General features: G+C 67.9%; 3 protein-coding genes across 3 annotated transcripts; 2 read left to right on the top strand and 1 right to left on the bottom strand.

Moving 5' to 3' along the window:
- The first annotated feature begins 222 nt into the window (after nucleotides 1–222).
- On the top strand, nucleotides 223–5,159 carry KCNN1 (potassium calcium-activated channel subfamily N member 1). Its single transcript, XM_059831972.1, is given in 10 exon segments — nucleotides 223–336; nucleotides 338–601; nucleotides 676–771; nucleotides 856–1,274; nucleotides 3,458–3,599; nucleotides 3,696–3,806; nucleotides 3,915–4,042; nucleotides 4,719–4,788; nucleotides 4,886–5,131; nucleotides 5,133–5,159. Coding segments are annotated over 10 exon segments (1,617 nt in total).
- Nucleotides 5,160–10,864: 5,705 nt separating this feature from the next.
- On the top strand, nucleotides 10,865–17,079 carry OCLN (occludin). The gene is made up of 8 exons (XM_059831973.1): nucleotides 10,865–10,886; nucleotides 11,289–11,994; nucleotides 13,219–13,377; nucleotides 15,813–15,976; nucleotides 16,058–16,246; nucleotides 16,323–16,494; nucleotides 16,745–16,786; nucleotides 16,943–17,079. The coding sequence occupies exons 2-8, from the start codon at nucleotides 11,296–11,298 to the stop codon at nucleotides 17,042–17,044; spliced, it is 1,527 nt and encodes a 508-aa protein (XP_059687956.1). The 5' UTR covers nucleotides 10,865–10,886; nucleotides 11,289–11,295; the 3' UTR covers nucleotides 17,045–17,079.
- A 2,127-nt stretch (nucleotides 17,080–19,206) lies between these two features.
- NR2F6 (nuclear receptor subfamily 2 group F member 6) lies at nucleotides 19,207–26,483 on the bottom strand. Its single transcript, XM_059832004.1, has 4 exons — nucleotides 26,231–26,483; nucleotides 22,408–22,502; nucleotides 20,486–21,010; nucleotides 19,207–19,968 (listed from the first exon to the last, which is right to left on the bottom strand). Exons 1-4 carry the CDS (start codon nucleotides 26,479–26,481, stop codon nucleotides 19,694–19,696), a joined length of 1,146 nt encoding a protein of 381 aa, XP_059687987.1. The 5' UTR covers nucleotides 26,482–26,483; the 3' UTR covers nucleotides 19,207–19,693.
- Between the last annotated feature and the right edge of the window lie 285 nt (nucleotides 26,484–26,768).

A 26,768-nucleotide genomic window follows, 5' to 3' on the forward strand; every position in this document is an offset into this window, starting at 1 on the left:
CCCCCGTGGTCATGGCACGTCCCCACCGCCGTCGAGGCCGGCACATGGGCACCACGTGCCCCAGCCGGCGTCGCCTGGTGCCGGGCGGGACGAGGAGGGTGATCCCGGCTCCCCGGGGACCCCCCACCCACTGCCCCCCGCCCGACACCGTCCCCTCTCCCGCAGGTCGCCCCCACGCCGCTGAGCCATGCGGGATCGCCCGGTCCCCTCCCCGCCAGAGCCATGAGCGGCTGCCGGTACAATGGGGGGGTGGCACGACCCCGGGGCCCCCTGAGCGCCTCCGCCCGCACCCTGCACCCACCGGAGGGTGAGACCCAGCCGCTGCGACCCCACCGTCCCCCCCGGCCTCGAGGTGGTGGTCTCACGGCCGGAGCAGCCCAGGGGTCCGGATCCCGGCCCGGCGGCGGCCCCGGGGCAGGATGCGGCCGAGGAGCGGGGGCGAGGACCCCGGAGGAACCAGAACATTGGGTACAAGCTGGGGCACCGGCGAGCCCTCTTCGAGAAGCGGAAGCGCCTCAGCGATTACGCCCTCATCTTCGGGATGTTCGGCATCGTGGTCATGGTCACGGAGACGGAGCTGTCCTGGGGGGTCTACACCAAGGTAGGGGCCGCGGTGGGCGGGTGGGGGCCAGGGAGGGGGCCCAGCCGGGCTGACGCTGCGCGTTCCCCTCGCAGGAGTCATCGTATTCGTTTGCACTGAAATGCCTTATCAGCCTCTCGACCGTCATCCTCCTGGGGCTCATCGTCATGTACCACGCCAGGGAGATCCAGGTGAGGGGCACCCACCGGTGGGTGCTCGCCGCGGCCGCGCCGCCCCAGGGGTCCCACCACCCCACCTCCCTTCTCCCCCCTCAGCTCTTCATGGTGGATAACGGCGCCGACGACTGGCGCATCGCCATGACCTATGAGCGCATCTTCTTCATCGCCCTGGAGCTGATCGTCTGCGCCATCCACCCCATCCCCGGCCAGTACCTCTTCACCTGGACGGCCCGCTTGGCCTTCACCTACGCCGCCTCGGTGGCCGACGCCGACGTGGACATCATCCTCTCCATCCCCATGTTCCTGCGGCTGTACCTGATCGGGCGCGTCATGCTGCTGCACAGCAAGCTCTTCACCGACGCCTCCTCCCGCAGCATCGGCGCCCTCAACAAGATCAACTTCAACACCCGCTTCGTCATGAAGACCCTCATGACCATCTGCCCCGGCACCGTCCTCCTGGTCTTCAGCATCTCCTCCTGGATCATCGCCGCCTGGACGGTCCGCGTCTGCGAGAGGTACGGGGGGCACTCCCCGACGGGGCTCTTGGGGGGCAGGGGGCTGGGGTGCAGCTGAGGACGCACGGTGCGGACCCTGGGGGGGCTGGGGGGAGAGGAGAGGCTCCTGCTCCCCAGGCAGAGCCTCCCCAGCGGGACCCTCGTGCCCTGGGTGGTGGCCAGGATGGTTTTGCCAAACCAAAACCGCTTGCTGAGGTGAGGTGGGGGCGGCCGGACCCCCTTGGCTGTCCCCAAGCCCCTCCGTGTCCCCCTGGGATGCGGCAAGACCCCCTCTCTGCCGGCGGGTCTGGCCAGGAGGAACTGGGGGTCTCGCAGAGGGGACCGAGCCCTCGCGCAGGACGTGGCCCGTGCTCCTCAGCTGCGCCCGCCGGGATGCCGGGGCCGGGATGCCGGGGCCGGGATGTCGGTGCCGGTGCCCTGCCCGTGCTCGCCCCTTTTCGGCCGCTCCCCCCGGGACGCGCATTAACTGCTCTTGTTTTCCCTCCCTGACCGCTCTGCTGCTCGCAGGGACAAACTGTGAGTCACCCCAGGGACCGACAGCGCGTCCTGCACGGGACGTCCCCCCCGCCCCAGGCTTCTGCTACCCAGAATTTAGGATTAGCTGCAGCCGGCGGGTGTGGGGGGGTCAAGGCTGGGGGGGTCGGGCAGGGCAAAGAGGCCGTGGATGCGGAACGGGGCCGGAGCCCTTTTCCGCTTGGAACCTCAGCAGCTGCTTTCCGTCCCCCCTGTGCCCCCCAGCCGGGGCGGCCGCGGTGCCCAGCCTGGCCACAGGCACAAGCCGAGGGTCCCGTCGCAGTGTGCGGGGGGGGCAGAGCATGGGTCCTTCTGCCCCGGCTCTCGGGGTGCTCTCAGAGGGGTGGGCTTGCTGCAGGAATCGCTGCGGCTCCCGGGGTGGCCCCGGAGGGAGAAACCCCAGCAAGGAGCAGAGCTGAGCCGGAGCAGCCGGGAAGGAGCTGCTGGATCCTTCCCGTTTCTAACCGGAGGCTTCGGCTGAGTCTCCAAAGGGCTTTCGCTCAGCTCCGGCAGTTGCCGTTGCTCGGTGTTTCCCCTCCTTAACGCGCACGGTTCGGGTGCGTTGAAGGAGTCCGGGGTGCTCCTCGGCGGATGGGGGGAGCAGGGAGCACCGCTGCCCCGGGAAGCATCGCCGTGGGGTGACGCCCTCAGACTGCCGACCCTTTGGGGACGGGCTCAGCCCTCACTGCCAGCCCACCCCGGGGTGCGTGTCCCCCCCAGCATTGCCCCGCTGCATCCCTCGGTGCCGGCTGAGGTTCCAAGCCCAAACCGCGCGGCTGTGCCCAGGGGACCGGGGGGGAGGGACGCAGCAATCCTAAATTCCTCGCCCCACGCTTGAGTCCAGCCCGGCTCGCTCCCGTCTCCTCCCTTCCCTTTTCTCACCCCCAGCACCTGGTTTTCCTGGCTCCCCGCATGCCCCCGTCCTGCTGCCCGGCTTGGCCGCACCCAGCGCCCAGCCCCGCTGCTCCGCGTCCCCCAGCCGGGCTCGTCCCGGCAGGCGGCGGGGGCCGTGTCCGGGGGTCTCTCGGGGAGGGGGCGGGGGGCACAGCCATCTGCATTTGTGGCGTCGGTGCTGGCCACAAAATCTCAAAGCACAGTAGCACAGTGTCCCTCGCTCCCCCCCCAGAGATGCCCGCGGTGGCCTTGGGCTTGCTTTGGGGGGGGGCGAGGGGTGCTCTGATCCGGCCGGGTCTGTGCAACGGCCCCCTGCTCTGCAGAGACGGGGTGTCCCCTCCCCGGGGGACCCGGCAGTGACACCCGTGTCCTGTGCTTTGAGATCTCTGTGGGAGCTTCAGGAGGATGGAGGTCGCTGCCATCCGTGCGTGGGGGCTGCTGCTCCGCACCCACCTTATCCTCGTCCAGCAGCACCCACCCCGAGCCAGCCCCGCTGCTGGGGGCCGCAGCCACCCCAGGGCTTTCCTCCTCCCCGGCACCTGTGTCCAGAGTGGCCATACCTGGTGTCCCCAAAGTGTCCCCAGGGTGTCCCCAGCTTCTTTGGGGCCCCACGTGCCAACAGCGCGGCTGGGAGCTTGGGGACTCTCCTGGCTGCATCCTCCGGATGGGAAAGCGGCTAAAAACCGCATGGCAAAGCCGGCGGTGCCATGGGGGGGCACGTGGCAGGACTGGGACCGGACCGTGCGGTGACGGCGGCTGCTCTCGGCCCTGGGCAGGTACCACGACAAGCAGGAGGTGACCAGCAACTTCTTGGGGGCGATGTGGCTGATCTCCATCACCTTCCTCTCTATCGGCTACGGGGACATGGTGCCGCACACCTACTGTGGGAAGGGCGTGTGTCTCCTCACCGGCATCATGGTGAGCGCCGGGGAGTGGGGACGGGCGGGGTGGGGGGGGCTCCTGCACCCTCCCCGCTCCTGCCGCTGCCCTCACCGCGGGGCTCTCTGCCCGCAGGGTGCCGGCTGCACCGCTCTGGTTGTCGCTGTCGTTGCCAGAAAGCTAGAGCTCACCAAAGCAGAGAAACACGTGCACAACTTCATGATGGATACGCAGCTAACGAAGCGGGTAAGACCCCCACAGTGCCGTGTCCGTCTCCCCTGGCCCCATCAGACACGGCATTGCCGAGCGCAGGACCAGCCCCATCTCCATCCCCGACCCCTCTGTTGCCTCCAGGTGAAAAATGCTGCTGCCAACGTACTCAGGGAAACGTGGCTCATCTACAAACACACCAAGCTGGTGAAGAAGATCGACCATGCCAAAGTTCGGAAACACCAGCGTAAGTTCCTCCAAGCCATCCATCAGTAAGTGCCAAACCTTTACCTGCTTCCTACGAGGAGGTTTTTTCCCCCGTCGCGGCTCTGGAAGAAGAGCCGGGCGCTTCCTCCCCTTCTGCGCCCGCCTTGCCTGGACCCCGGGGTTGGGAGCCAGGTGGTCCCCGTCCCCGCTGCGGGAATGCTTTCCCGGCGGGTGGGGACCCCGATGATGCTGGGGTGACCCTGGGGGTACCCGACGGATGAGGCTTGATGTGACCGTATCTGCTTCACCCGCATCGGGGAGCAGGGCTGGGGGCTGCGAGCCCCCGGGCACCTCCTGCTTTGGGGGGGGAACTGAGGGGCGCCCGGCTTGGGGGGGACACTGAGGGGGGGGCCGTGCTGCGGCTGCTGTCGTCTCCCTGCGCTCTTCGTGGTGGTATTAAACCTGCTGTTGTGTTTTGTCTCTGTTCTGCCCCGTCCCTGCAGAGCTCAGAAGTAAGTCACCCCGCGGGGCTGCTCCTCTCCTCCGTCTGCTCCCGTGTGCATGGGCTCGTCGCTGCAAAACGGGGGGGGCTGCACCGCCGCAGCCCCCCCGGGGCTGTCTGGGGCGAGGATGGAGGGGCAGAGGCTGCGCTTGCGGGGTGGGGGGGCTGCATGCCGGGGTGCTGGGGGGGCTGCGTGGGGGTGTCGCTGACCTCGATCCCGCTCCCCGATATCTCTGCAGGTTGAGGAGCGTGAAGATGGAGCAGCGGAAGCTGAACGACCAGGCCAACACGCTGGTGGACCTGGCAAAGGTGAGCGATGCCGGGGCGGGAGCCGGGGGACCCCACTGCAGGGGCTCCCGGTGCTGAGACACAGCCCCCCCCCGGCGTGTCCCCCAATTCCCGTCAGACCCAGAACATCATGTACGACATGGTCTCGGAGCTGCAGGAGCGTAACGAGGACCTGGAGAAGCGGCTGGGCGCCCTGGAGAGCAAGATGGAGGCGCTGGGGCTGAGCCTGCTGGCGCTGCCGGGGCTGGTCAGCCAAGCCCTGGGGCAGCAGCAGCGCGAGCTCCTGGGGAGCTGGACCCCCCGCCTCTGCTCCGCCACGGCCCCTTGCACCCCCACCCGACCCCCCAGGTCCCCTTCCACCGCCCCCCCCAACCTCCTCGGACAGCGGGTGACGGGGAGGGGGGGGGCCGGGACCCCTCTTTATGTCTGGCCATCGTGTGGCTGATTTCAGTAGCTTTGTTCTGTAAAGCCCTGTATAAATTTCCTGCGTTCACTGTGCTGGCGTGAGGCTGGAGCCCCCCCCGGGGCCCACCCGTGCCCCCCCCTCCAGCCAGGCAGGGGGTGAGCCCCGGCCTCCAGGAGGGCTTTTGGGGGGGGGGATGCAGCAGCCGCTGCGCCCAGGGGGATGGAGCAGCCCTGGGGGGGATGGAGCAGCCCTGGGGGGGTAGGAGCTGGGGGGGGGGAAAGGGGAGGGGGGGAGAAGCCAGGAGCCCTGAGTGTTGGGGGGGGGTCTGGGGGCTGCCCCCCCACACCGGTGTGGGGGGGCAGAGGTTGGGGACAGGGTGGGGGGATGCGTGGGGTCTGGCCTGGAGGGTGCAGGGGGGGGGGGCGGACCCCCGTGGTGAGAGCAGGGCTGAGCCCCAGGGCTTGAGGATGGGGTGGGGGGGGGCTCTGTTCCTGGCTCTGCCGCGAAGTGACCTTGGCAAAGTCACGTCACCTCTCTGTGCCTCAGTTTCCCCCATCTGTAAAATGGGGGGGGGGAGGTGGGAGGGAGGGGGGGACAACGGTACCGACCATTGTAAAGTGCTGTGAGATTCCTGGATGCAATATTCAGCCCAGCCCCCTGCCAGCGGGGTGGGCGAGGACCCTCTGCCGGGACCCCCGGGGCCCCCGACCCCCTGGGGAACAGTCTCGCTCCCCAGCCGGGACCCTCGGCACGGGGGGGGGGCCGGGGGGGGCTGAGGCGCACATTAAAGGAGGCTGAACTGGACGCGTTGCTCTCTGCTTGTGGCAGCGGGACCCCTGCCCGGCGGGAGGGGTGGGATGGGGTCCCGGGGGGGGGTGAGGGGGGATGCTCTGGGGGGGATCTTTGCAGCTCCCCTCGCTGCAGGGGCTCCCCCCATCCTGGGAACCTTGTGGGGGGAGGATGGGGCTGGCTTGGGGGCTCTAACCCCCCCGGCGGGTGCACCAAGAGGGCTGGCAGCTTGCAGCCCCCCCTTGCTGGCACTGGGGCAGGTTTGGGGGGGCTCACAGCAGCGGATGGGGGCTGTTTGCGGGGGGCGGTGGAGCTGAGGCTGCCCCGGGGTCCCCGTAGGCAGCCCCGGGATGTCGGTGCTGCTCAGCCCCAACCCTTTGCAAAGCCAAAACCGGGGGCCGGTGCCGGGGCCCTGCAGAAGGTGGGGGCAGGATTCGGCCCTCGGCGGGCACCGGGCACGGTGGAGGCTGTGCGGGAGCCCGGGGGGGGCAGGGGCCTGATCCTGCCCATGCAGGGCCTCGTGCTGCGCTTTGGGGCGGCGCGTTGCTGTTAATATTTAACCGCTGGTGCCTGTTGCGGGCAGCGGCGGTGGCGGGCAGTGGCCTGGGGACATCGCGGTGAGCCCCGGGGACACGTCCCGCCATGAGACGGGCAGGTAACACTGGCGGTGCGGATCGGGGACCAGACGCTGTCCTGCGGGGGCTGGCATGGGGACGGGGGGGGGACGCGGAGCCCAGGGGTGACACAGTGGGGCTGGTCTGCTTGACATGAGTCCAGTTCCCTGCTCCCACCCAGTCTGGGTGCTGGGAGCACCAGTGGGTGCTTTCCCACTCACCCATGGGCCAGGATGGGGTGGCAGCCCTGGGACATGCTCCAGGAGGAGCTCACAGCAGGGGAAGGTGACATCCCCGGGGCACGGTTGGAGCTCACGGCGGGTCCCCATGTCAGTGGCCACTCGTAAATCCCTGGAGAGCGATGGGGAGGGAAGGCAGCTCGGGGCCAGGCTGCAAGCATGCCCCACGGGGGGAAACTGAGGCACGCAAAGAGGGCTGGTAACACCGTGACCGTGTCATCTTGCTACGGGGTTTGCTCCCATCCCCGTGCATCTCGGGGCTTCTCCTCCAGCGGGGCTCAGCCTGGAGACGGGGAAGCGAAGCAGCCGCCGGATGCGCCCAGGGGACCCCCATCACCCTGAAGCCACAGGGAGCCGATGGCTGAGCCCACCCGCCCCGCTGGGGAGCCGGGGCTTGCCAGGTACGGAGCCGGGCGCAGGGGTGCTGAGCCCCCAGGCTGGGCTGGAGGCGTTTGGCCCCTGCCTCACCTCCATGAAGTCCTGGCCGAAGTCCTGCCATCACCGGCAGCGGGGACAGCCCTGGGTGGTCCCCCCGTGTCCCCCGGTACGGTGGCAGTGCAGCCTCACGCCCCTCCTTGTGTCCCGAAGGCTCCGCCAGCCCGAGCCAGGCACGTCGTCTTCGAGGACGAGGTGATGCCATCAGGGAGACCCCCGGGGAGGGTCCCCCCTGCGGAGAAGGGGGAGAAGCTGGGGGCCGGGTCCATCCCCCCCAGGCTGCCGCCCCGGCCACGCGCTGTCCCGGACTACGTGGTGTAAGTGACTCCCACGGGAACGACCACGGGACGGGGTGTCACAGGGCCCTGGGGACCCGCGACACCCAGCTGAGAGGGTCTTGCCTGCCTGGAGGTGCGAGCAGCACCCGGGCTCTCCCTCCCGCACCCTGAGCCTCCCGGCATCATGGCGGTGCAGAAAGTACCCAGCGATCCGGAGCCCCCGGCAGCGGGAGGGCTACAAGGGCGTCTTCCAGGACCAGCTGGCAGAGTACACGGAGCTGCTCGGGGAGGTCCGCGCTGCGCGGCGGAGGCTCGGGGAGCTGGAGGCGTCGATGGGCCGACTGCCCCGGCACGCCATGAGCATGACGGTGGGTCCCTCGGCAAGGTGCTATATGGCTTGCAAGCGGTGTTGGGTGTGATGAGTTGGCTGGTCTCTGCGGGGACTGGGGGATGAGCCTGGGGGGCTGGACTGGGTTGGGGGGACCAGGGGGACACGTGCACACCCGGGCTTCTGCGGCTGAGAGGTGCGAGCCGTGCTCGAAGGCACCCGGCAGCTGCCGGAAAATTAACAAGCGGCGGCATTTCTCGGCTATGCCCTGGGCGAGGTTTTCACCGAGCGGTGCTGCGGCCAGGCGGGCTGCCCCGGAGCCCCCCGGGCTCGTTAGCTCCGGCTGCCTCGTTAGGGCTGAGCCCTTGGGGGCTCTGGGACGTGTCTTTCTGCCCGGCAGAATGGGAGCAGGGTGGCCCATGTCTGGCACGAGTACGTGAGGAAGAAGAGGGCTCAGGATCTGCTGCCCGTGCTGGGGAGCCGGGGGGCTGCGAGCCTGCAGCCTCCCCACGGTGCCTCTCCCCAGTGCTTGGGGGGGTCCCCAGGGCACCGCGGGACCCCGGTGCCGGGTTCCTCTCGGCTGAGCACGGTCCGGCCGGCAGGATTCGGCCTTCCTGGAGAAGCAGCAGCGCTGCGAATACCTGAAGAAGAAGCTGACGCACATCAAGGCGCGGATCCAGGAGTACGACCGCGACGCCCGCGACAGCGCTGTCTACTTCTGAGCCTGCACCCCGGCCGGCACCCACGCCGTGGGACGACGACCCCAGGGGGGACCCCAGGGGCTGGGTGCTGGGGAGGGGGTGGTGACGCTGCAGGGATGCGCTCGGTGCCCACCCAGCCATGGCACCCACCTGGGCACGGAGAGCAAACCCGTAGGGTGCTGCTGGGTTTGGGGTCCTCTGGGTGCTCCGTGCCCCCGGGCGCTGGGTGGGTGCTGCCTGCCCCCGCGTGGGAGCCAGGCCCTGGCTGTGCCCCCCCTCACCCCGTGTGAATTGGGGGGCACCCCCCTCCCCGGGGCTGCGAGTGCAGAATGGGCCAGAACTGGTTTTAATAAAACACGGTGATGTTTTGGGGGGGGGTCTTAATGCGCACCCGGGGGCACCCACAGCGGCTGGGGGCAGCCGGCAAACGCGTCCCACCCCAGCACCCATGGGACCCTCCAGGAAAACAAGGGGGGGCGGGGAGGGGGCAGAGCGGAGCCCCGACCCCAAAGCCCTGAGGGACCCCCGGGGGTCCAGCCGGGGGGTGCCCCCCGCCCCCCCGGGGCTCCCCCTTATTCCACCCCGTGCAATTTAACCGAGCTCCCCCCGAGCCCCCGGCACGGAGCCGTCGGGGCTGCGGCGCTGAGAAGCGGCGGCGGGAGCGGGGGCGGCCCCGGGGCTCCCCTCCCCCCCCCTCCCCGCCCCCCCCCTCCCCCCCCCCCGGAGGCGGAAACCGGGGCCGGGCCGGGGCCGGTCTCCTGCAGCGCCCGGTCGCCGCCGCTGCCGGCTGCCATTTTAAGGTGAACAAAGAGGCGGAGGCGCGGGCAGGTGAGTGGCTCCGCGGCGGACGGGACCCCCCCGGTACCGGTACCGGGGTGCTAGAGAGCTCCCGCTACGGGAGGGCGCCCCGGGGGTCCCCGCGCCCCACCGCGCACGGGGGGGGGTCCGTCCTTCCCCGACCACCCTGCGCGCACCGGGGTCCCCACCGGCACCGGAGTCGGCACCGGGGTCGGTACCGGGATCCTCACCGGTACCGGGGTCCTCACCGGAGTCCCCACCGGCACCGGGGTCCCCACCGGTACCGGGGTCCTCACTGGGATCCCCACCGGTACCCGGGTCCCCACCGGCACCGGGGTCCTCACCGGGATCCCCACCGGTACGGGGGTCCTCACCGGAGTCCCAAGCGGGACCGGGATCCCCACCGGCACCGCGGTCCTCACTGGGATCCCCACCGGTACCGGGGTCCCCACCGGCACCGGGGTCCCACCGGTACCGGGGTCCTCACCGGTGTCCCCAGCGGGACCGGGATCCCCAGCGGTACCGGGGTCCCCACCGGTACGGGGGTCCTCACCGGAGTCCCCACCGGCACCCGGGTCCCCACCGGCACTGGGATCCCCACCGGCACTGGGGTCCTCACCGGGATCCCCACCGGCACCGGGATCCCCACCGGCACCGGGATCCCACCGGCACCGGGGTCCCACCGGTACCGGGGTCCTCACCGGTGTCCCCAGCGGCACCAGGATCCCCAGCGGCACCGGGGTCCACACCGGAGTCCCCAGGAGCACCAGCACCGGGGTCCCCACCGGGGTCCCCACCGGCACCGGGGCTCCCGGGGCCGCAGCCCCGGCAGGTGGAAGGCGAGAGGCGGCGGCTCCTCCCGGGGGAGCGGGAAGGGACCCCCGGAGTCCGCCGCCCCGTGTACTCCCCGCCGGCACCGGGGTGCTCCGGGGCACCGCGTCCCGGTTACGGCTCCGGGAGCCCGAGACCCCCCCAGCCCCTCTTGGGGAGGGGTCCCTACCGCTGCCGCTGGTCCCCGGTGTGGCGGGGGGTCAGACCGCGGCCCCGGGGGTTAATCCGACTGGGATCGGTGGGTTTGGGATTTGCGGGGGGACGGTCGGGACCCCCTGAAGTGGGGGGAGTTTGGCTTGGGCACCCTGGGGGGGGTGCTCCAGGACCACGGCTGCACCCCAGACCCCCGGTGCCCACCCTCGCTGCGGGTTAAGGGGTGCCTACACCCCCACCCCCACCCCAGGGGCCTGATCCTGCCTGCTGAGCCCCGGCACTGCTGGGAGCGGTGGCCGGGTTGGGTTTCCCACGAGGGTTCAGGTTTCCCCCACGCTGCTCCCCACTGTGGGCTGGGGTGTCTTCACATCGGGGGGTCTCTGGGCCGGGGGGTCTCTGTGTCCATTTTGAAAAAACCCCAAATTTTTGAAAACCGATTTGCCACTTTGCACTGGGGTTGCTCATGCGCCCTGTATTATTATTATTATTTTTTTAATCCAGGCAGATCTGCTTACGGAGGAACCCTCGGGGTTAGCGCCAGCCCTGGGTAAGAGGTTTTCTGGTTTAATTAGAATTTAAACAATCCAATTCATTCAGGTGGTGTCTGGCGGCCGCGGTCGGCGTGGTCGGGGCCGGCGTGGCAGTGTCTCGTGCGTGGGGCAGGGCTGGGGTGCGACCTGGCAGCTTTTGCTGGGAGATGCTCTGTGAGTCACTTCTCCTCCCCGTGCCTCAGTTTCCCCATGAGCGACGGTGACTCTGGTGGCGCGACGCTGGGCACGGGCGGGCAGTTGTTGACGACGCCGTCGGGCTGGTGATGGGAGACCAAAGTCCCCGCCGGGCGTGTGGAGACGTAGAAACCCGGCAGTGCCGCCTCGCACAGCTGCAGCGCCGGTGCCGGCACCTCCCGGTGCACGACCAGCCCTGACGGCTCCGTCCATCTCCCCGCCAGGCTCTCCATGTTCAGCAAGAAGTCCTACGACAGCCCCCCGACAGGCTATGGCCCCCCCACCAGCTACGGCCCCCCCACGGGCGATTACGGCTACGACTACGGCGCCCGCTCGCCCCCGCCGGGCTCCTACTACATCGAGGACGTGCCGCAGCACTTCTACAAGTGGACCTCGCCGCCCGGCGTGGTGAGGATCCTGGAGGCCGTGGTCATCCTGCTCTGCATCGCCATCTTCGCCTGCGTCGCCTCCACCCTGGCCTGGGAGTACGGCTACGGCTTCGGGGGGGGTTACGGCAATGGGCTGGGGGGCTTCTACGGCTCCGGCTACTACGGCAGTGGGCTGAACTACGGCTACGGTTACGGGGGCTACTACGGCGGCGTCACCAACCCGCGGGCGGCCAACGGCTTCATGATCGCCATGGCCGTGCTCTGCTTCCTGGCCCAGCTGGGGCTCTTCGTCGCCAGCATCAGCAAATCGAGCAGCTCCCGCTCCCGTCGCTTCTACCTGGTGGTTATCGTGGTCTGCGCCGTGCTGGCCTTCGTCATGCTCATCGCCTCCATCGTCTACATCGTGGGGGTCAACCCCCAGGCGCAGATGACCGGCAGCTACTACTACAACCCCTTGCTGACCATGTGCAACCAGATATACAGCAGCAGCACCTACCTGAACCAGTACCTCTACCACTACTGCACCGTGGACCCCCAGGAGGTGAGGGTGCACCCCAGCTGCGGCCAGACCCCCCCTCTTTGAGCCAAACCGGCAGCGCAAACCCCTTGCTCTGCTTCAAACGCGATGCTGAGCAAGGGCAGGGCGGGAGGGAGAGCATCGGCGACCACGCGTCCCGCCCTTGGGATGGGTGTGCAGCGCCGGGTCCCCGGCCAGCCGGGGTTTTCCCCTCCGTCTTTACTGGTTTTGGTGGTACCGGTTGCCGTTTCGCGGCTGTGGAGGGCAGGGGGTGGCTGCTGGTGCCGGATCCCAGCCCGGCTGTTTGCCGGGGTGAGCTGGGGCTGCGGGAGGAACCGGGGTGAGCCGGCTGCTTGTGCCGGGGAGTTTCGGGGAGGGGACAGGCTCCGGTGCAGACCCGGTATCTGGTACTTTGGTCTCCCCGGTCGTAAAAGTATTTGAACAAGGTTGGAGCAGAGGCGGGCTGTGCTCAGGGCTGAGGTGCCGGAATGGGTGCGGGGTCAGGGTGCCAGCTGGGTGCCAGCTCTCCCCAAGCACCCATGATGCTGCCGGGTCGGCTCAGGAGCCCAGCGGGTCAGTGGGGCAGCCAGAGCCCTCAAAACAAGGTCCACCAGCCCCAGTTTCGGCTGGGGCCGGCGGGGATCCTGCGTGGCACATGGGCTGGGACTGGCGCTGCCGGTTCCCATCCGGCCGGGCTGGCCGTGCCGCATTCCTGCGCCCTGAGCGGGGGGAGCCGCGGCGCCCACGCTGCTCCTGCTCCATGCAATGGCCAAGCGTGGCCTAATCCGTCCTTGCCTGGCCCCAATTTTGGTGCAGCTGCAGCGATCTGGCTCGTGGGAAACCTTCCGGGCAGGGGCCCGGCTGCGTGGTGCAGGAGCTGGCCCATGGCTGAGCCGGCAGTGGGGTCAGGGTGCTGCACGGAGATGCCAGAGGGTGCCAGCTCCCTGCTGCACCCCAAGCCCCGAACTTGTCCTGTCCCCGTGGGGAAAATCACTCCCCCCGGTTGCTTGAGCTGGCCCCAAAAGCTCCCGAACCCCTGATGGGCTCCATCCCGGGCACGGGGGGGCCCTGCCCTTCTCCCCCCGCCGTGGTGGGAGCTCCAACATTGGGAGCATTTGGGATGAGGGAGCAATTCCTGCTCAGCCCAGGGGGGTGCGGGGTGCTTGGACCCCCGGCTTGGCTGGGACGGGGTCTTCGCAGCCCTGCGGGACCCCCCACCCTGAGACGCCCCTCCCTCCGCCCCTCCAGGCCGTGGCCATCGTCTGCGGGTTCCTCATCGTCATTCTGCTCTGCCTCATCTGCTTCTTCGCTCACAAGACGCGGAGCAAGATCTGGAAGTACGGGAAACCAAACATCTATTGGGACAAGGTGCCGGTGGTCCAGGAGGGTCCCAACGTGGAGGAGTGGGTGAGTCCGAGCGCGGGCTGGGGGTGCCGGTGGGTACCTGGAGCTGGGGGGGTCTTCCACCACCTCCCCCCGAGCATCCCCCCGCCTGCCCTTTATCAGCGGGGCTGAACGTGCCCGAAGCAGCGCCGGGGCGGGATGTGCCGGGGCGAGTACAGGGGCTATGTGGGGACCCCAGGGCTCCTCCCGGCACCGGGGCTGTGCCGAGCCCGGCCAGGGCTTTGTGCCAGGAGCCTCTTTCTGCCCGGCTTGTGCCGCCCCGGTGCCTGGTCCCGGCGTGTTTGCACACCGCAGCAGGCAGTTCCCGGGGTGCGGCGTTATCGCCACCGGTGCGGCGTTGTGCCCGGTGCTCGCCGGGTCCCTCCCTGTCACCCCGTTTAGGCACCGTGTTTTTTCCCAGCCGGTACCGTTCCCCGGCACTGCAAGGCTTTGCACAGGGTGCCGGGCTGGGCGAGCTGGTCTCAAACTCCCTGAAAGACAAACAGGGTGGGATCTGATGGGCTGGGTGCCAGGAGCACAACGCCGAGGCTCTGGGTCCTCTCCCCTTTGCTCGCCCCGCGCTCGGGGACGCCGGCCACGAGGCGCTGCCCGTCAACATCGTTTGGTTTCGGTCTTGGCAATGATTAACTTGGCTCCGTGGGGCCGTGCCACTCTGGTGCTGCGGAGGGAGCCGGGGGCTTTGCAGCAACCAAACCGGCACTGTTCCGGCTTCCAATGAGCCTGTGTCCCTTGGGTGGGGGGTGTCAGGGAGCCCCCCACTGCGGCTCAGCCCCCTCGGCCTCGGGGAGATGCCGGTCCCAGCCTGGCCCCGCTGCGTGCCAGGACGTGCCCTGTCCTGTCCCTTGCTCTGCAGCTCCCTGAGCCGGTGTCTCCGCAGGAGCCGGTGCCTGGGGAGGGTGTGGGAACTCTGCAGCACCCCACGGGGAAGGAGCCTTTGAAATCCGCCCCTGCCCTGGAGCACGGCTCTCGGGGTGCTGCCGTGCCCCGGCTGGGAGGGGGCTGCCCGGGCCCCCGTGGGAGCTGGGACAGCGGGCAGCAAAGGACCGCTGCGTGGGCAGGGGCTGCATCTCTGTCCCTATCACCGTCCCCATCCCATCCTCGTCCCCATCCCTGTGAGACCGGGGCAGCCCGGTGGGGCTCAGGCACGGGGCTCCCCACCGGAGCCCGGAGTGGGGACGTTTATCACGTTTATCCCAAACCTTCAACGCAGACCCGGAGTCAAGCCCAGCAGTTGCTCTGAAGCCCCAGAAAGCTCAGCTCCGCGCTCTGCGTCTGTCCCCACGCCTCGCTCTGGGTGTAGGTCTAATATTTATTTTTCATTTTGCAGGAATACCTTTGTTCTGGTTTATTTATTTTCGTTAAAAAGTCCCTCCCTTGCAAAGCATTTCCTGGCCCGCTGGGGGCCGGGCCGGCTGGGGGGCAGCACCCCGCGCACCCGGGCTCCCCCTCACCTGCCCCTTGGAGGGTCCCCGCTCTGCCGGGTGCCACCGTCCCAGCTGGGTACGGTCACCCACCGGTGACACTTCCCCACTCAGTGGGGATGCAGCAGCGGGGAGGTGCCGGGGTGTGAAACCCTCCCGGGACGTCTCGTTCCCGTTCTCTGTTTACGGTCGGGACCGAGATAAACGGGTGACCTTCGAGCGGGCGTGAGCCGCTGGGCGCCGCTGCCTCCGTCCTGGCACGGCACAGGGACGTGGCTGTCCCCACGCTGGTGGCCGCCATCTCACCTGGTGGCCCTGTCAGGCAGAGCAGGGCCAGGAGCGGCCCCCAATTAACGGTGTCTTCGTTAGTCCGGGGGGGAAAGTGCCGGAGGAAGTGGCTTCGCCGGACGGAGCTCGCAGCTGACGTCCCCAGGGCCACCATCCCGGGCAGGGACCGGCTTCCGGCACAAACAACCCACAAAGGCCAGGAAGGAAGGGGGCGGGACGGACGGACGCCCCACGTCCTCCTTGAGGAGCCCTGGCCGTGCCAGGGCAGCAGTGAGGGTCCGGGGGGGGCGATGCTGGACAGGGCGAGCATGCAGCCCCCGGCAAAGCCTGGGGGGGTATCACCCTGGGGGTGCAGAGCTGGGTGCCAAGACCCCCCCCCTGAGCTGTTTGTCCATCTGTGCCCATCTCCTAATGCGACTCCGTGCAGGGTGGCATCACCCACTGCGGCACTGGCATCCGCGGGCCCTTCTCCGGGGCACGTCCTGCAGGCAGAGCAGTGTTTGGGGAGGGGGGAGGCTGCAGGACATGCAGCCATGCGGGATGCCCCACTGCAGCTCTGCCAGGGCTCGTCCCCTGCGGGACCCCAGGCAGGATTGCCGCGGCTGCTCTGAGGTGTCTCCGGCCACGTGGGATGGACACCAGTGTCCCCGTGTGCTGGGGCCCCGCTCGAGTGGGGGGCGAGGGTCCCCACCGTCCCGGCACAGGGCTGAGCGCCATTCCCTGCTGCAGGTGAAGAACGTGGCGGACGGGGCCAGCGTGCAGGACGAGACGGCCACGCTCGCCTACTCGGAGAAGCCGATGAGCCCCATCACCGCACCGCCCTACAGCCCACCCTCCTACAGCTACCCCCCCCAGAACGGGTACTACCCCTCCGGGACCTACAGCAGCCGGGGGTGAGTGGCCGGGCAGGGAGGGGACCCGGGCCACCCGTCCCCCCCGTGCCGAGCTGGCTGATGTCCCCGCGTCCCTTGCAGCGACCAGCCGGACCGGGCGGTCAGCCCCAGCCCGGCGGAGGAGAAGGTGCGGGAGCAGCCCACCAAGCCCCCCGCTCGCCGCGGCCGCCGCCGCCGGCGCAACCCCGAGCTGGACGAGTCACAATACGAGACCGACTACACCACGGCCGTGGAGTCCGGCGATGAGCGGGACCAGGACCAGTGGGCCAGGTAAGGGGAGGACCCCCGGAGTACCCCTGCACCCAGAGCCGCCCCCCCGGGGCCTGATCCTGCCCCTCTCCCGCAGCCTCTACCCCCCCATCGCCTCGGACGGCACCCGCCAGAAGTACAAGCAGGAGTTTGACACGGACCTGAAGCGCTACAAGCAGCTCTGCGCCGAGATGGACGGCGTCAACGACCGCCTCAACCAGCTCAGCAAACAGCTCGACAGCATCTCCGAGGACAGTCCCCAGTACCAGGTCAGGGCTCTCCGGGAGCCGTGGGGAGGCCGTGGGGCCACTGCGGAGCATCAGGGTGGGTGCTCTGCAGCATCTGGGGTGGATGCTGCGGGGCCTGGGGATGCTGGAGGGTGTCGGGGATGGGTGCTGCGGGGCGTCAGGGATGCTGCGGGGCAGCGCCTGTCCCCATGGGGCACCCACCCTCGTGACCCCCCCGGCCACGGTGCTGGCCGGTTGTGACCCCCAGCCCTCCCGCCCGTTCCCTTGGCAGGATGTCGCAGAGGAGTACAACAGACTGAAGGACCTAAAGCGGGTGAGTGTGCGGAACGCGGCCGCTCTCGGCTTCCAGCTGAAGTGGGGCTGGGCTGCTGCCATGCAGCTGGGGGGGGGGGTGGGTGTGGAAACCATGTCCCCCCCCCCGCCGTCCCCAGCCGCAGCCCCCTCCCCACGGTCCTGTGCTGCCTTCCAGAGCCCTGACTACCAGACCAAGAAGCTGGAGACCAAAACTCTGCGCAACAAACTCTTCCACATCAAGAGGATGGTGAGCGACTACGACAAGGTGCGGGGGTAGCCTGTGCACCCCCTCCGCCACGGCAGGATGGACAGGAGGGGCTCCCCCCCCCCCCCCAAAGACTTTGGTGCATTTTGTACCTTTGGTTGTATAGAAAAAAACCCAAACCCAAGATTGAAAGCCATCCTGCCATGTCGGTGCCAAGGGCACCGGGCCGGAGGCAGCTGCCCGAGTGATGCCCCCCGCCATGCGTGTGTCCCCCCCCCCCCGTGCCTTCCCTCCTGCACAGCGGGGGCTGCGGGTCCCCTGCCGCTGCTGTAAATATGTTTGGGGAGGGGCCGCAGCCCCCCAGCTGCCCCTGCCGGCACTGTGTGTGCCCGCAGCCCAGCGCCTGGTGCCCGCGGGGATGTGCCGCCTGGGGCAGAGCATCCCTTAGCTGGGCGCCCGGGGGGGGCACAGAGCCCTGCAGCCCCCCAAGCCCCGGGGCTGGCACTGCCCTTGGGGGAGCAGCCCTGGGCAGGGGTGGTATTTTATAAGGAACTGGCTAAAGCTGTGTAATTTCTTTTTTTTTAAATAAATAAACTGTATCTATTGATTTTACATCAGTGCTGGCGTGAAAGGGGCTGCGGCGGGGCCCGGTGTGGTACCTCCGGTGGCCCAGGCGTGGATGCCAGGCTGTCCCCTGGCATGGCCGTGGCACGTCCCCGTGGAGCCGACAGCCCCGCGGTGCTGCGTGGATCCTGCCCCAAGCCCTGAGTGCGATGGGTGCTGCATGGATCCCGCGCGCCCACCCGCCCAGCCCTGTCCCAGCAGCCCCCCCCGCCACTGCCCGGACGCTGCACCAGGACCCCCCCCACCGCATCCTCCCCTCCGCGGCTGGTCCAGCCACCAATGCTGCCCAGACACAGCGCATCCCACCCATGCAGGGCAAACACAGCACCCCACTCCCAGTCCCTGCAAGATGGGAGGAACCCCCAAAAAATCCCACCTGGGGGGGGGTGGACAACCCCCAAACCCCTCACCTTGGAGGGGAACCCCAAATCCCCCACCTTGCTCCCCAAAGACCACGTACAAACCTCTGTGCTGGCTCCTGCTCCCCTTCCTGGTGCTGAGCCAGTTCTTCCCCAGCAGACCATGGGCAACAGGATTTATTCCCAAGGGATCCCCCCCCCACCCCGCATTGAAGACCAGCACCCAGGGCACCCCCAAATCCTCAGGATTTAAAAAAAAAAAAATCCACTTTTAGTGGGCTTAGTTTTTTGGGACTGTATTTCCCACTCTGCTTCATCACCCCGGGGTGGGCTTCAGCATCGCTGCAGGATAAGCCCCTTTCCCCGCTGACAGCAGATCCCCGGCGTTGTAAGAAACATCTTTTATTGACTTCAGTTAATTTGTTTAGTATCATTGAACAAGGATTATATTTTCAGTGAATCAATCTAAATGACAAATCCCCCCGGCTAATCCTGCCTCCGTCTGTTTGCACGGTGGATACCCCTGAGAAGCAGAGCCTGGGGCGGGGGACGCCCCGCAGCCTCCGATCCTGTGCCGGCGGGACCGCCGGCGCGGGATCGGAGGCGGCGGGGCGTCCCCCATCCCTCCGAGGTGGCTCTGCCCCACCATGTGCCCCTTCCTCCAGCACAGCCCTGGGGACAAGGACCCCCAGCAGCATCACCCCTTTCCAGCCAGATTTTGGTGTGTTGCCCCCCACCCCCCCCCACCCCAAATCTTCCTCTCCCCCAAACCTGGCTTAAAAAAAAAAATAATGAGGCAGAGGAACATCGCCAGCGCGGGCAGGGGGATGCTGACACCCATCTTTCCCAGTGTGGGGACAGTGGTGGGTGCTGGATCCATCCCTGGGGTGGGGTCAAAGCACCAAGCGAGGCAGCAGGGAAGGGCTGGGCTGGGTGCTGTGCAGCACCCAAAAAGGACCATTTGGTTTGCACCCTGTGTGGTGCGCAGCCCCCGTCAGCTGCCTGTGAACCCCCATTGCCTCCCCCGTACCCCCCCCGTGCCCCGACCGTGGAGATGCTTCAGTTAAAAGTGCAGGGAGGGAGCTGGGACCGGGCACGGACAAGCCCGGTCCCCAAAAAGGGGCTGCCCCAAGCTCAGCGCTTCAGTCCTCGGGGCTGGATATGGCCCGGGGGGGGGCAGGGGCAGCCCCTGGGCTCTAAAACGACCCTTTTTCCACGATTGCCAGGACCAGGGGGAGGGGGGGGGCAGAGGCAGGGGGTCCCGCAGCCCCCCTGCACCCCAGCCTGGCTGGTCCCACCTCCCCTCGCCTCCCACCCGAGCCTCCTGCCATCTGAAATTCAGATTCGGAGAGGCAACCAGAGGACAGCGTCCCCCTCCCCGGGCTCCAGCCCGGCTCCGACACGGGGGCAGAGCAAGGGACCAGCCCTGGGGATGCTCCGAGGTCCCCAGGGGAGACCGGGGGGGGCCAGGGCGCTCCGCTTGTCGGGGGTACGGAAGAGTTCGGTGTCCGACAGCAGCGGCATGGCCAGTACCTTGGGGTTTAGGAGGAGAACGTCGCGACCCCGCTGCATTCGGGAGGAGCTGCGGCGGACGGAGGAGCTATGAGACAGCTGGGGTGCTGGGGGCCGGTGCAGTTCGGGGCTCCCTGGGGCCGGCACCGTCTCAGGGTGCTGGAGGGAATCCGGGTCCAGCTGCTGGGGATCCCCGGGGTGTCCCCGGCGGGAGAGGCTCTGTCCCCTACTGCCCCGTCCCGTAGGGCCAGTTGAAGGTGCTCCCGGACAGCAGCATGTCCCTGATTAGTGTTTCGATGGGCGTCTTCCCCACCAGCCTCATGAAGAAGAGCTGGGAGATGAGAGCAGCCGGCACGGCCCGGAGAGCCGGCAGCCGCAGCAGGAGCCGGCCGAAGCGCTGGGGCTGCGAGGGGTACTGCGAGCGCACGTACTCGGTGAGGGCCACCTGCGCCTTCTCCTGCAAGCTCTCCACGTGCGCCGGGTCCGAGAGGCCGCAGGCATCTGTGAGAGGGATGGGATGGAGAGGGGTCAGTGGTTGGAGCCCCCCAGTAATCCCAGCGAGCCCCTCTCCCTGGCCAGCCATGCTCCTGCCTGGCTGCTCTCCTCGCTGGATTAGCGGAGGCAGCTGGCTGCAGCGCCGCAGCACGGTGTGAGACCACGGCTTGGACTGCTCTGGCTGCAAAGGGCTGCTGCAGGTTCGTCCCTGCCAGGAAGGACCAGGCACCTCTGCGGCACGAGACGAGCATGGACGGAGCTCCCCAAGACCCCCCTGTTACTGCAGGTCTCATTCCCGTCGCCTCGGAGAAGCTCAGCCCTGCGCCCAGACGGACGAGCCGAGATGCTGCAAACCACGGTGGAGAAGCGCCGGGACGCAAGGAACCCCTGCCACCCCCCGCGAGAGCCACACGATGCTCTCCGGACCCCGAACCCCCAGGGAAACGGGGGGCAGATGCTCCTTGGGAGCTCATGGCTCCATGTGGGGAGATGGGGACAGAGCCCGGTTGCGGCACCAACCTACCCGGCGTGAAGAGCGCAATGGCTTTGAGGCAGCTGTATTCAGCCGAGTCCACCTGGAGCCGGTTGAGCTTCTCCACCTGATCCTGGAAGATGCGGATCTGATCCATGAAGGAGACGACGCGGTCAGCCGACATGGGGGAGGCGTGGAAGCCGGCGGCGGCCAGCAGCGGGGCCATGTGCAGTGGCAACGCCGACTGCGCCGCGTTGAGGACGAAGAGCTCGCTCCAGCTGAGCCGTAGCAGGGCTACTTGGTCGGAGACGGGCAGCTCGGGGAAGAAGGGGATGTTCCGGGCCCATTCCACCGTGCTGAAGAGGAGGCGGGCGGCCAGCTCGCAGATGTTGTCGATGCCCATGACGCTGCCCTGCTGCGCGTACTGCGAGCCGTAGCGGGCGGCGGGGTAGGGCTCAGCCCGCAGCAGCTGCGAGATGAGCTCCGACACCGGCTGCCCGTTGAAGTATTCCCCGCTGGGCATGGTGTTGGGGCTGGTGCTGGAGTGGGTGGGGGGGATCCGGCCCCGCTGCACGGCTAGGAGGAAGAGGAGAGGAGGTGTCTGCCTGCTTCTGTATCCTGCTGCATCCCCCATCCCGCTCCCAGGGGGGGCACGCGGGGTTCCCCCTGCCCCATGCAGGGGTGAGGAAGGACGGGGATGCTCCCCCCACCCACCCAGCATCCCCGGCATGGCCGGATCCTGCCACCCAAGGGGAACAATGGGCGGCTTTCAGGCGCTGGGGGAGAGGGAGGTGGTGCGTGCCACCCGCTGCGCCCGCCGGCGAGCTGCCTGCGAGAGCTACACTAATCTATTTAGCATCCCGGTGATTCACCAGCAGCTCCCAGGCTGCCGGCACCACGGCTCGACCGTGGCCTCCGACCAGCAGCCGGGCTGAGACAGTGTCCGTGCCACCTCCTCCTCTGCAAGGACCCGGCGCAGGAGCAGCCGCGGCTCCGGCCATGCCATGCCAGAGCGGGTGCCCCACCGGCACCACGGTCACCCCGCGCTGGCTGTAGCAGGGCAGGGCGATTGCTACCCAAGGTCATCGCATGGCGGCAATCATTTATTTGCAAATAAAACGTCCATCTTGGAAGCATCGTTAACCCTGGGGCACTCCCCCTCCTAATTGCATTCAGGGAGAGCCATTTTTCAGCTCCCCCCCTCTCCCATTAGCGCCCACTATTTGCTCAGTCCCTAGTAATTAATTTATGGGCTGTTCATGAGCCACTTAAATGAGAGCTCTAAATCATGCTAAGTGGCAATAATGCCATCTCGACTCCTCTGGAAAGGAGGGAATTACTGTCCTGCTTCCAGTATCCTTCCCCCCTTGCTCCTCACATTAATGCCACCTGCCGCTGAGCAGCCCCGGCACCACGGCACAGCCCGCGCCGAGCCCCGGCATCTCCATCCCCGTGCGTGCCTTGGCGCAGCCCCATCCTGCTGCGGGGATTTGAGATTTTGGGCTAAACCCTTTGTCCCGTTTGCAGCAGCCTGGGAAGCGTTTGGGATTCGCACCGCCGGGCAGCAAGCAGAAAGCAGCCTGGGGATTTGCATGGCTCCGGCAGCACCGGGAGCCCGTCCCAGTTGACCTCCACCGCGCCGGGGGCACCACGGCCGGCCCGGCTCCAGGTGTGTCACCTTATCAGCTCAAGGCTCCGGCTTTTCCAAACAAACACCACCTGCGCTGCCGGCACTGGGGGCGATTCAAGGAGGAAAAAAAAAAGGGGCGAACGAGGGTTTTGATGCAAACAGGGTTCCCAGAGAGGTGGGAGAGCACCCGGCTGTAGCGGGAGCAGAGCGGGCACCGGCAGCACCGAGCACCCGGGAGCAGAGTGGGCACCGGCAGCACCGGGAGCCCCTGGCCAGGGCTGCAGCGGTGGGGTTCGCTGGGACCCCTCGGGAAGCATCCCCATCCCCGCGGCACTGGCGTTACCTTCCTTCCTCATCCCCACGCGGAAGCACTTCTTCAGGCGGCAGTACTGGCATTGGTTGCGGTGGTGCTGGTCGATCTGGCAGTCACGGTTGGACCTGCGGGCAGGACCGGGCAGATGAGGTGCGGGGAGGAGCGACGCGATGCCGCCGGGGGTCCCTGTGCCCCACGGAGCTGCTCCGCCACCCACCTCCCCACCACCCTCAGGCAAAGCCCTTCGCCTCCAAGCGCGGCCCCCTCCGCGGTGGCCGCGGCTGTGCCACGCCGGCCCCCGGCGTGCAGCCACAGGCACTCCCAGGCGGCACTCAGATGCTATGGAAACAGAGCGATTTACAGCAGGGGCTGCCAGTTCGTGTTGCCAGCCATGCCCAGGGCTGTCGGAAAGCTGGAGAGACCCCATCCTCGGGAACACATAGGGACGGGTGCCGGGGAGCGATGCCCCGTGTCCCGGCGTGCGGGGGGCGAGCAGCCCCCGGCCTCCCCGCCAGGCGTGAGAGGAATTTCAACTATTTCCTACGGGGTCGGGGCTGTCGCCGCGGCCCCTCGGGCACCAAGCGCTTGCCCACGTCCCCCATGGCGGTGGCACGGCTCTGCATCCTCCGTGCTCCGGTCTGGCCTCGACCGGACCCCGCGAGCGTGGCAAAGCAAAACCCGGCAACTCCGGAGCAGTGGTGCACATGCACCCAGCCCCGGCGCGGGGTCTGCACCGGCCGGAGGGATGCTTTCCCCCCGGCAACCTCAGAGCCTGCGAGGGGGTCATGCCCACCCCCGGCACACAGGTTCTGCCCCGGGCAAGGAGCCGCGGGCACCGGGCAGCCCCGCACCATGCAGCGGGCCACCGGCCAGCACCGAAGCCAACTGCTGACATGGTGGGAAGCGACACGCTGGGACAGGCTGCGGAAGACGTTCCCGAACGGCATCGTTAGCACCCAAACCCCCCAGCCCCAATTCCCAGGGCCCACTCGCGCTCATGGTCCTCACATGGCCGAGGGATGCAGCGGGGCACGGGTGACACCGGGCGCTCGCATCCCACCCGAAGGCTGTTGCGGCAAACAGGGAGGACAGGGGGTTATCGGCAAAAGAGAGATAAATTAAGGCATATAAAGCAGCAGCCAGGAAAGCGCAGGCAGGGCCAGGGCACGCCGGCATCCGGCAGCAGCTCGGCTCTGCCTGGGAATCCTGACACGAATCTCCTCATCCCTACACGACTCCAGAGGCGAGAGAGGCAGGGATTCCCACCGCGCTCCAACCGGAATTAATTCACCCCGAACATCACCACTGCGCTTAGCACATTTTAAAACGTGTTGCTGATAAAAAGTTATTCCAGCGGAGAAGCGATAGCTAATCAAAACGTCAGATTACATCTCCATCAGCCGCCTGCACCGCGGCGGGGGCACAGCTCCCGGCACAGCGGCTGGCGGGGGCCTGGCTGACCCTCACCGGGGCCTCGGGGCACCGTCCCCAGCCCCAGGAAAACCCAAAAGTCATCTCAGCTCCCGCCAGCGGCTCGTAGCAAAGTTTTCCACCTGATAGGCTGCAGCGACCTGGGAAACTGTGAGAATACAAAAGGCGTCTACTGTGCTAATTATGTAATTAGAACATGTAATTATTTAGTGCAAGAACTAAACTGAATCCAACTCACTTTTAATATTCAAATTAGAGCAATCTTGGCTTGATGCTGCTTTTGACTCCTTGAACAAAGCAGATGCCAGGGCTGCCGGGGAGCATTGTTCCCGGCCCCTCCAACACTTACTCCCTACTTGGAAAAACCAACGTTTTTCTATTGCACCGAGTCACTTCCCAGCACAAAGTGCGGAAAAAAAACCCCAAAACACCTGAAGTAGGTGCCCAGATACCAGTGACAAGCACAGGATAAAGTCTTGGATGCTCACAGCCCCTCCATCACCCCGGCACCGAAGCGGCATCTGGGACGCAGAGCCCGATCCTCTCCCGGGGAGCCCTGATTTGGCCTTTCCTTTGTTCCAGGAAACTGGAATTTCTCAAAAGCCGTATGTATTCCCCATCTTCAAATCATTAATCCTGAGCAGCCGCTCGGCCGAGCCTGCTGCTCAGATCCTGCTGATCAGATGGGGAAACTGAGGCAGGGCCAGGGATGATGCGCACGCTGCGTCCGCGCACGCTGCATCCACGGCAGCCGGTGGGGAGGATGCGGCAGGACCAGGGGCAACGGGAACTGAACCCTGCCCCACGCCGGCAGCTCCACGGCCACGAGCAGCTCGGCTGACGTCAGCCAGGACCCGGCAGCGCTGGTGCCGGGAGCTGCCGGGAGAGGAGATGCTGCGCACGGGGGAGGACGAATCTAGGCCGCCCAAACGAGAGCAAGGCGGCTCGGAGACGGCTCCCGCTGCAGGAGCAGCGCTGCCCCTTGCCTTCCCGCGGCCTCTCAGCACCAGGAGATGAAGCTCGAAGCAGCCGGCCCCCTTGGGCAGGGGGAGAGCGGGGTGCAGAGGTGGGGTGCCCCTCTCCTGGCCCGCCTGCGGGGTGCCCACGGCCAGGATGCGGGTGCCATCCTCGCAGCACCCTCACTGGTTTAGCAAACACCGCTGGAAGCACCCGCACGTGGATCCAGACCTGCGAGTGAACCCCTATATACGCATTTACCCCTCTGGGAACAGCCCAGGGCCGGGGGTCCCCCATACGTGCCAGCCAGCCTGATGCTCGTTTCGAGCCCAGCAGAAACTCCGGAGTTATTTACAGCTCCAAACTTCGCAGGGGTCGTATCCTGGTCCTGCCGGCGGGCCCGGATCTGCTGCAGCGCTGGCCCAAGCGCAGGGGCCAGCGGGGGCCGCAGCCCCTCTCCCCGGCATCTCACCGGATCAGCGCCCGCAGCACGCCGGGCTGTTGACACCTCCGGTTAAAATTATACTCGCTGCCGCACTGGTGCTTTCTCTGGGTAGAGCGGCCGTGACCGAAGTGACTCACAGCCACGGTGTGTTTTCAGGCATTAGCCTGGAACGGCAATTAATGCTGGAGCAGAGCCGGGCGATGACGAGGACCCCGACACCGGCTGTGCCCCACGGCCCAGGGGACGGGGCAGCCAGGGCATCCATCCCTCCGGGCACCGGAGATGCGCCGGGCAGAGGGGCTGCTTATGCGGGGTGCAGAGCACGAGGGGGACCCCTGCGCTGCACCGAGGGCAGCTGTGCAGCCACATCGGGGCCCCCGTTAGTGCTGCAGCTGGGCCAGTGAGCAGCCACGGCAGGGCCAGCGCAGAGCTGCACGGGGGCCACTGCAGAGCCACGCTGGGGACCTGCACTGGGGAGCCTGCACTGGGGGACCTGCACTGGGGGACCTGCACTGGGGGACCTGCACCAGGGCGTCACTGGGGAGCCTGCACTGGGGGGTTACTGGGGAGACTGCACTGGGGGACCTGCACCGGGGGGTCACTGGGGAGCCTGCACTGGGGAGCCTGCACCGGGGGACCTGCACCGGGGGAGCCTGCATGGGGGGTCACTGGGGAGATTGCACTGGGGAAGCCTGCATGGGGGGGTCACTGGGGAGCCTGCACTGGGGGACCTGCACCGGGGGAGCCTTCATGGGGGGGTCACTGGGGACCTGCACCAGGGGACCTGCACCGGGAGACACTGGGGAGATTGCACTGGGGAAGCCTGCATGGGGGGGTCACTGGGGACCTGCACCGGGGGTCAGTGGGGACCCTGCACTGGGGGACCTGCACCGGGGGAGCCTTCATGGGGGGGTCACTGGGGACCTGCACCGGGGGCCGCCCTCAGAGCTGCCAGGGTGCCAGGGCTCTGCCCCCCCGCGGGGCCCCGCCGAGCCCCCCCGCCGCTGCCCCAGCCCCTACCTGCAGGTGTAGCTGAGGTTCCTGCGGATGCTGCGCTTGAAGAAGCTCTTGCAGCCCTCGCAGGTGAAGACCCCGTAGTGTTTCCCGCTGGACTTGTCCCCGCACACCACGCAGTCCACCGGCGCCCCGGCCCGCTCCTCCTCGCCGTGCTCCGCGTCGCTGCCGCCGCCCGCCGGGGACGCCGCCTCCTCCCCGCCGCCGCCGCCGCCGCCGCCGTTGGGCTCGCCCCAGCCGCCGGCCACCATGGCCATGGCTCCGCGGCCCCGGGGCTCAGCGCCGGCCCCGCCGCCGCATGGAGCGGCGCCCGGTGCGCGGCGCCCGGCGCCTCCCGGAACGAGTTGAGCAAGTTTTCGGGGGGTGGCGGCCGGTTTGGGATTTTTAGGGGGTTTTTTGGCTTTTTTTTTTTAGCCCCCCCCTATCCCAGGGCTCCCTCCTTCCTCCCCCCCCCCGCCCCCCCCCCCGTTAACGGGGGGGCCCCGCGGAAACTTTGCGGCGGCGGGAGCGGGGCGCGGCGCGGCGCATCCCCCCGCGGGGCGCG

The sequence above is a fragment of the Gavia stellata genome, chromosome 32, assembly GCF_030936135.1.
Source record: "Gavia stellata isolate bGavSte3 chromosome 32, bGavSte3.hap2, whole genome shotgun sequence".
In the NCBI taxonomy this organism is placed as follows: domain Eukaryota; kingdom Metazoa; phylum Chordata; class Aves; order Gaviiformes; family Gaviidae; genus Gavia; species Gavia stellata.

Bases quoted from the DNA above. Each gene is read 5' to 3' on its own strand.
- OCLN (XM_059831973.1), top strand. From the start codon at position 11,296: ATGTTCAGCAAGAAGTCCTACGACAGCCCCCCGACAGGCTATGGCCCC. The intron at 11,995-13,218 runs GTGAGGGTGCAC...CCGCCCCTCCAG, and splicing joins GCACCGTGGACCCCCAGGAG to GCCGTGGCCATCGTCTGCGG. The intron at 13,378-15,812 runs GTGAGTCCGAGC...TCCCTGCTGCAG, and splicing joins GTCCCAACGTGGAGGAGTGG to GTGAAGAACGTGGCGGACGG.
- NR2F6 (XM_059832004.1), bottom strand. From the start codon at position 26,481: ATGGCCATGGTGGCCGGCGGCTGGGGCGAGCCCAACGGCGGCGGCGGC. The intron at 21,011-22,407 runs GTAACGCCAGTG...TCTTCCTCCTAG, and splicing joins CGTGGGGATGAGGAAGGAAG to CCGTGCAGCGGGGCCGGATC. The intron at 19,969-20,485 runs GTAGGTTGGTGC...TCCCTCTCACAG, and splicing joins CATTGCGCTCTTCACGCCGG to ATGCCTGCGGCCTCTCGGAC.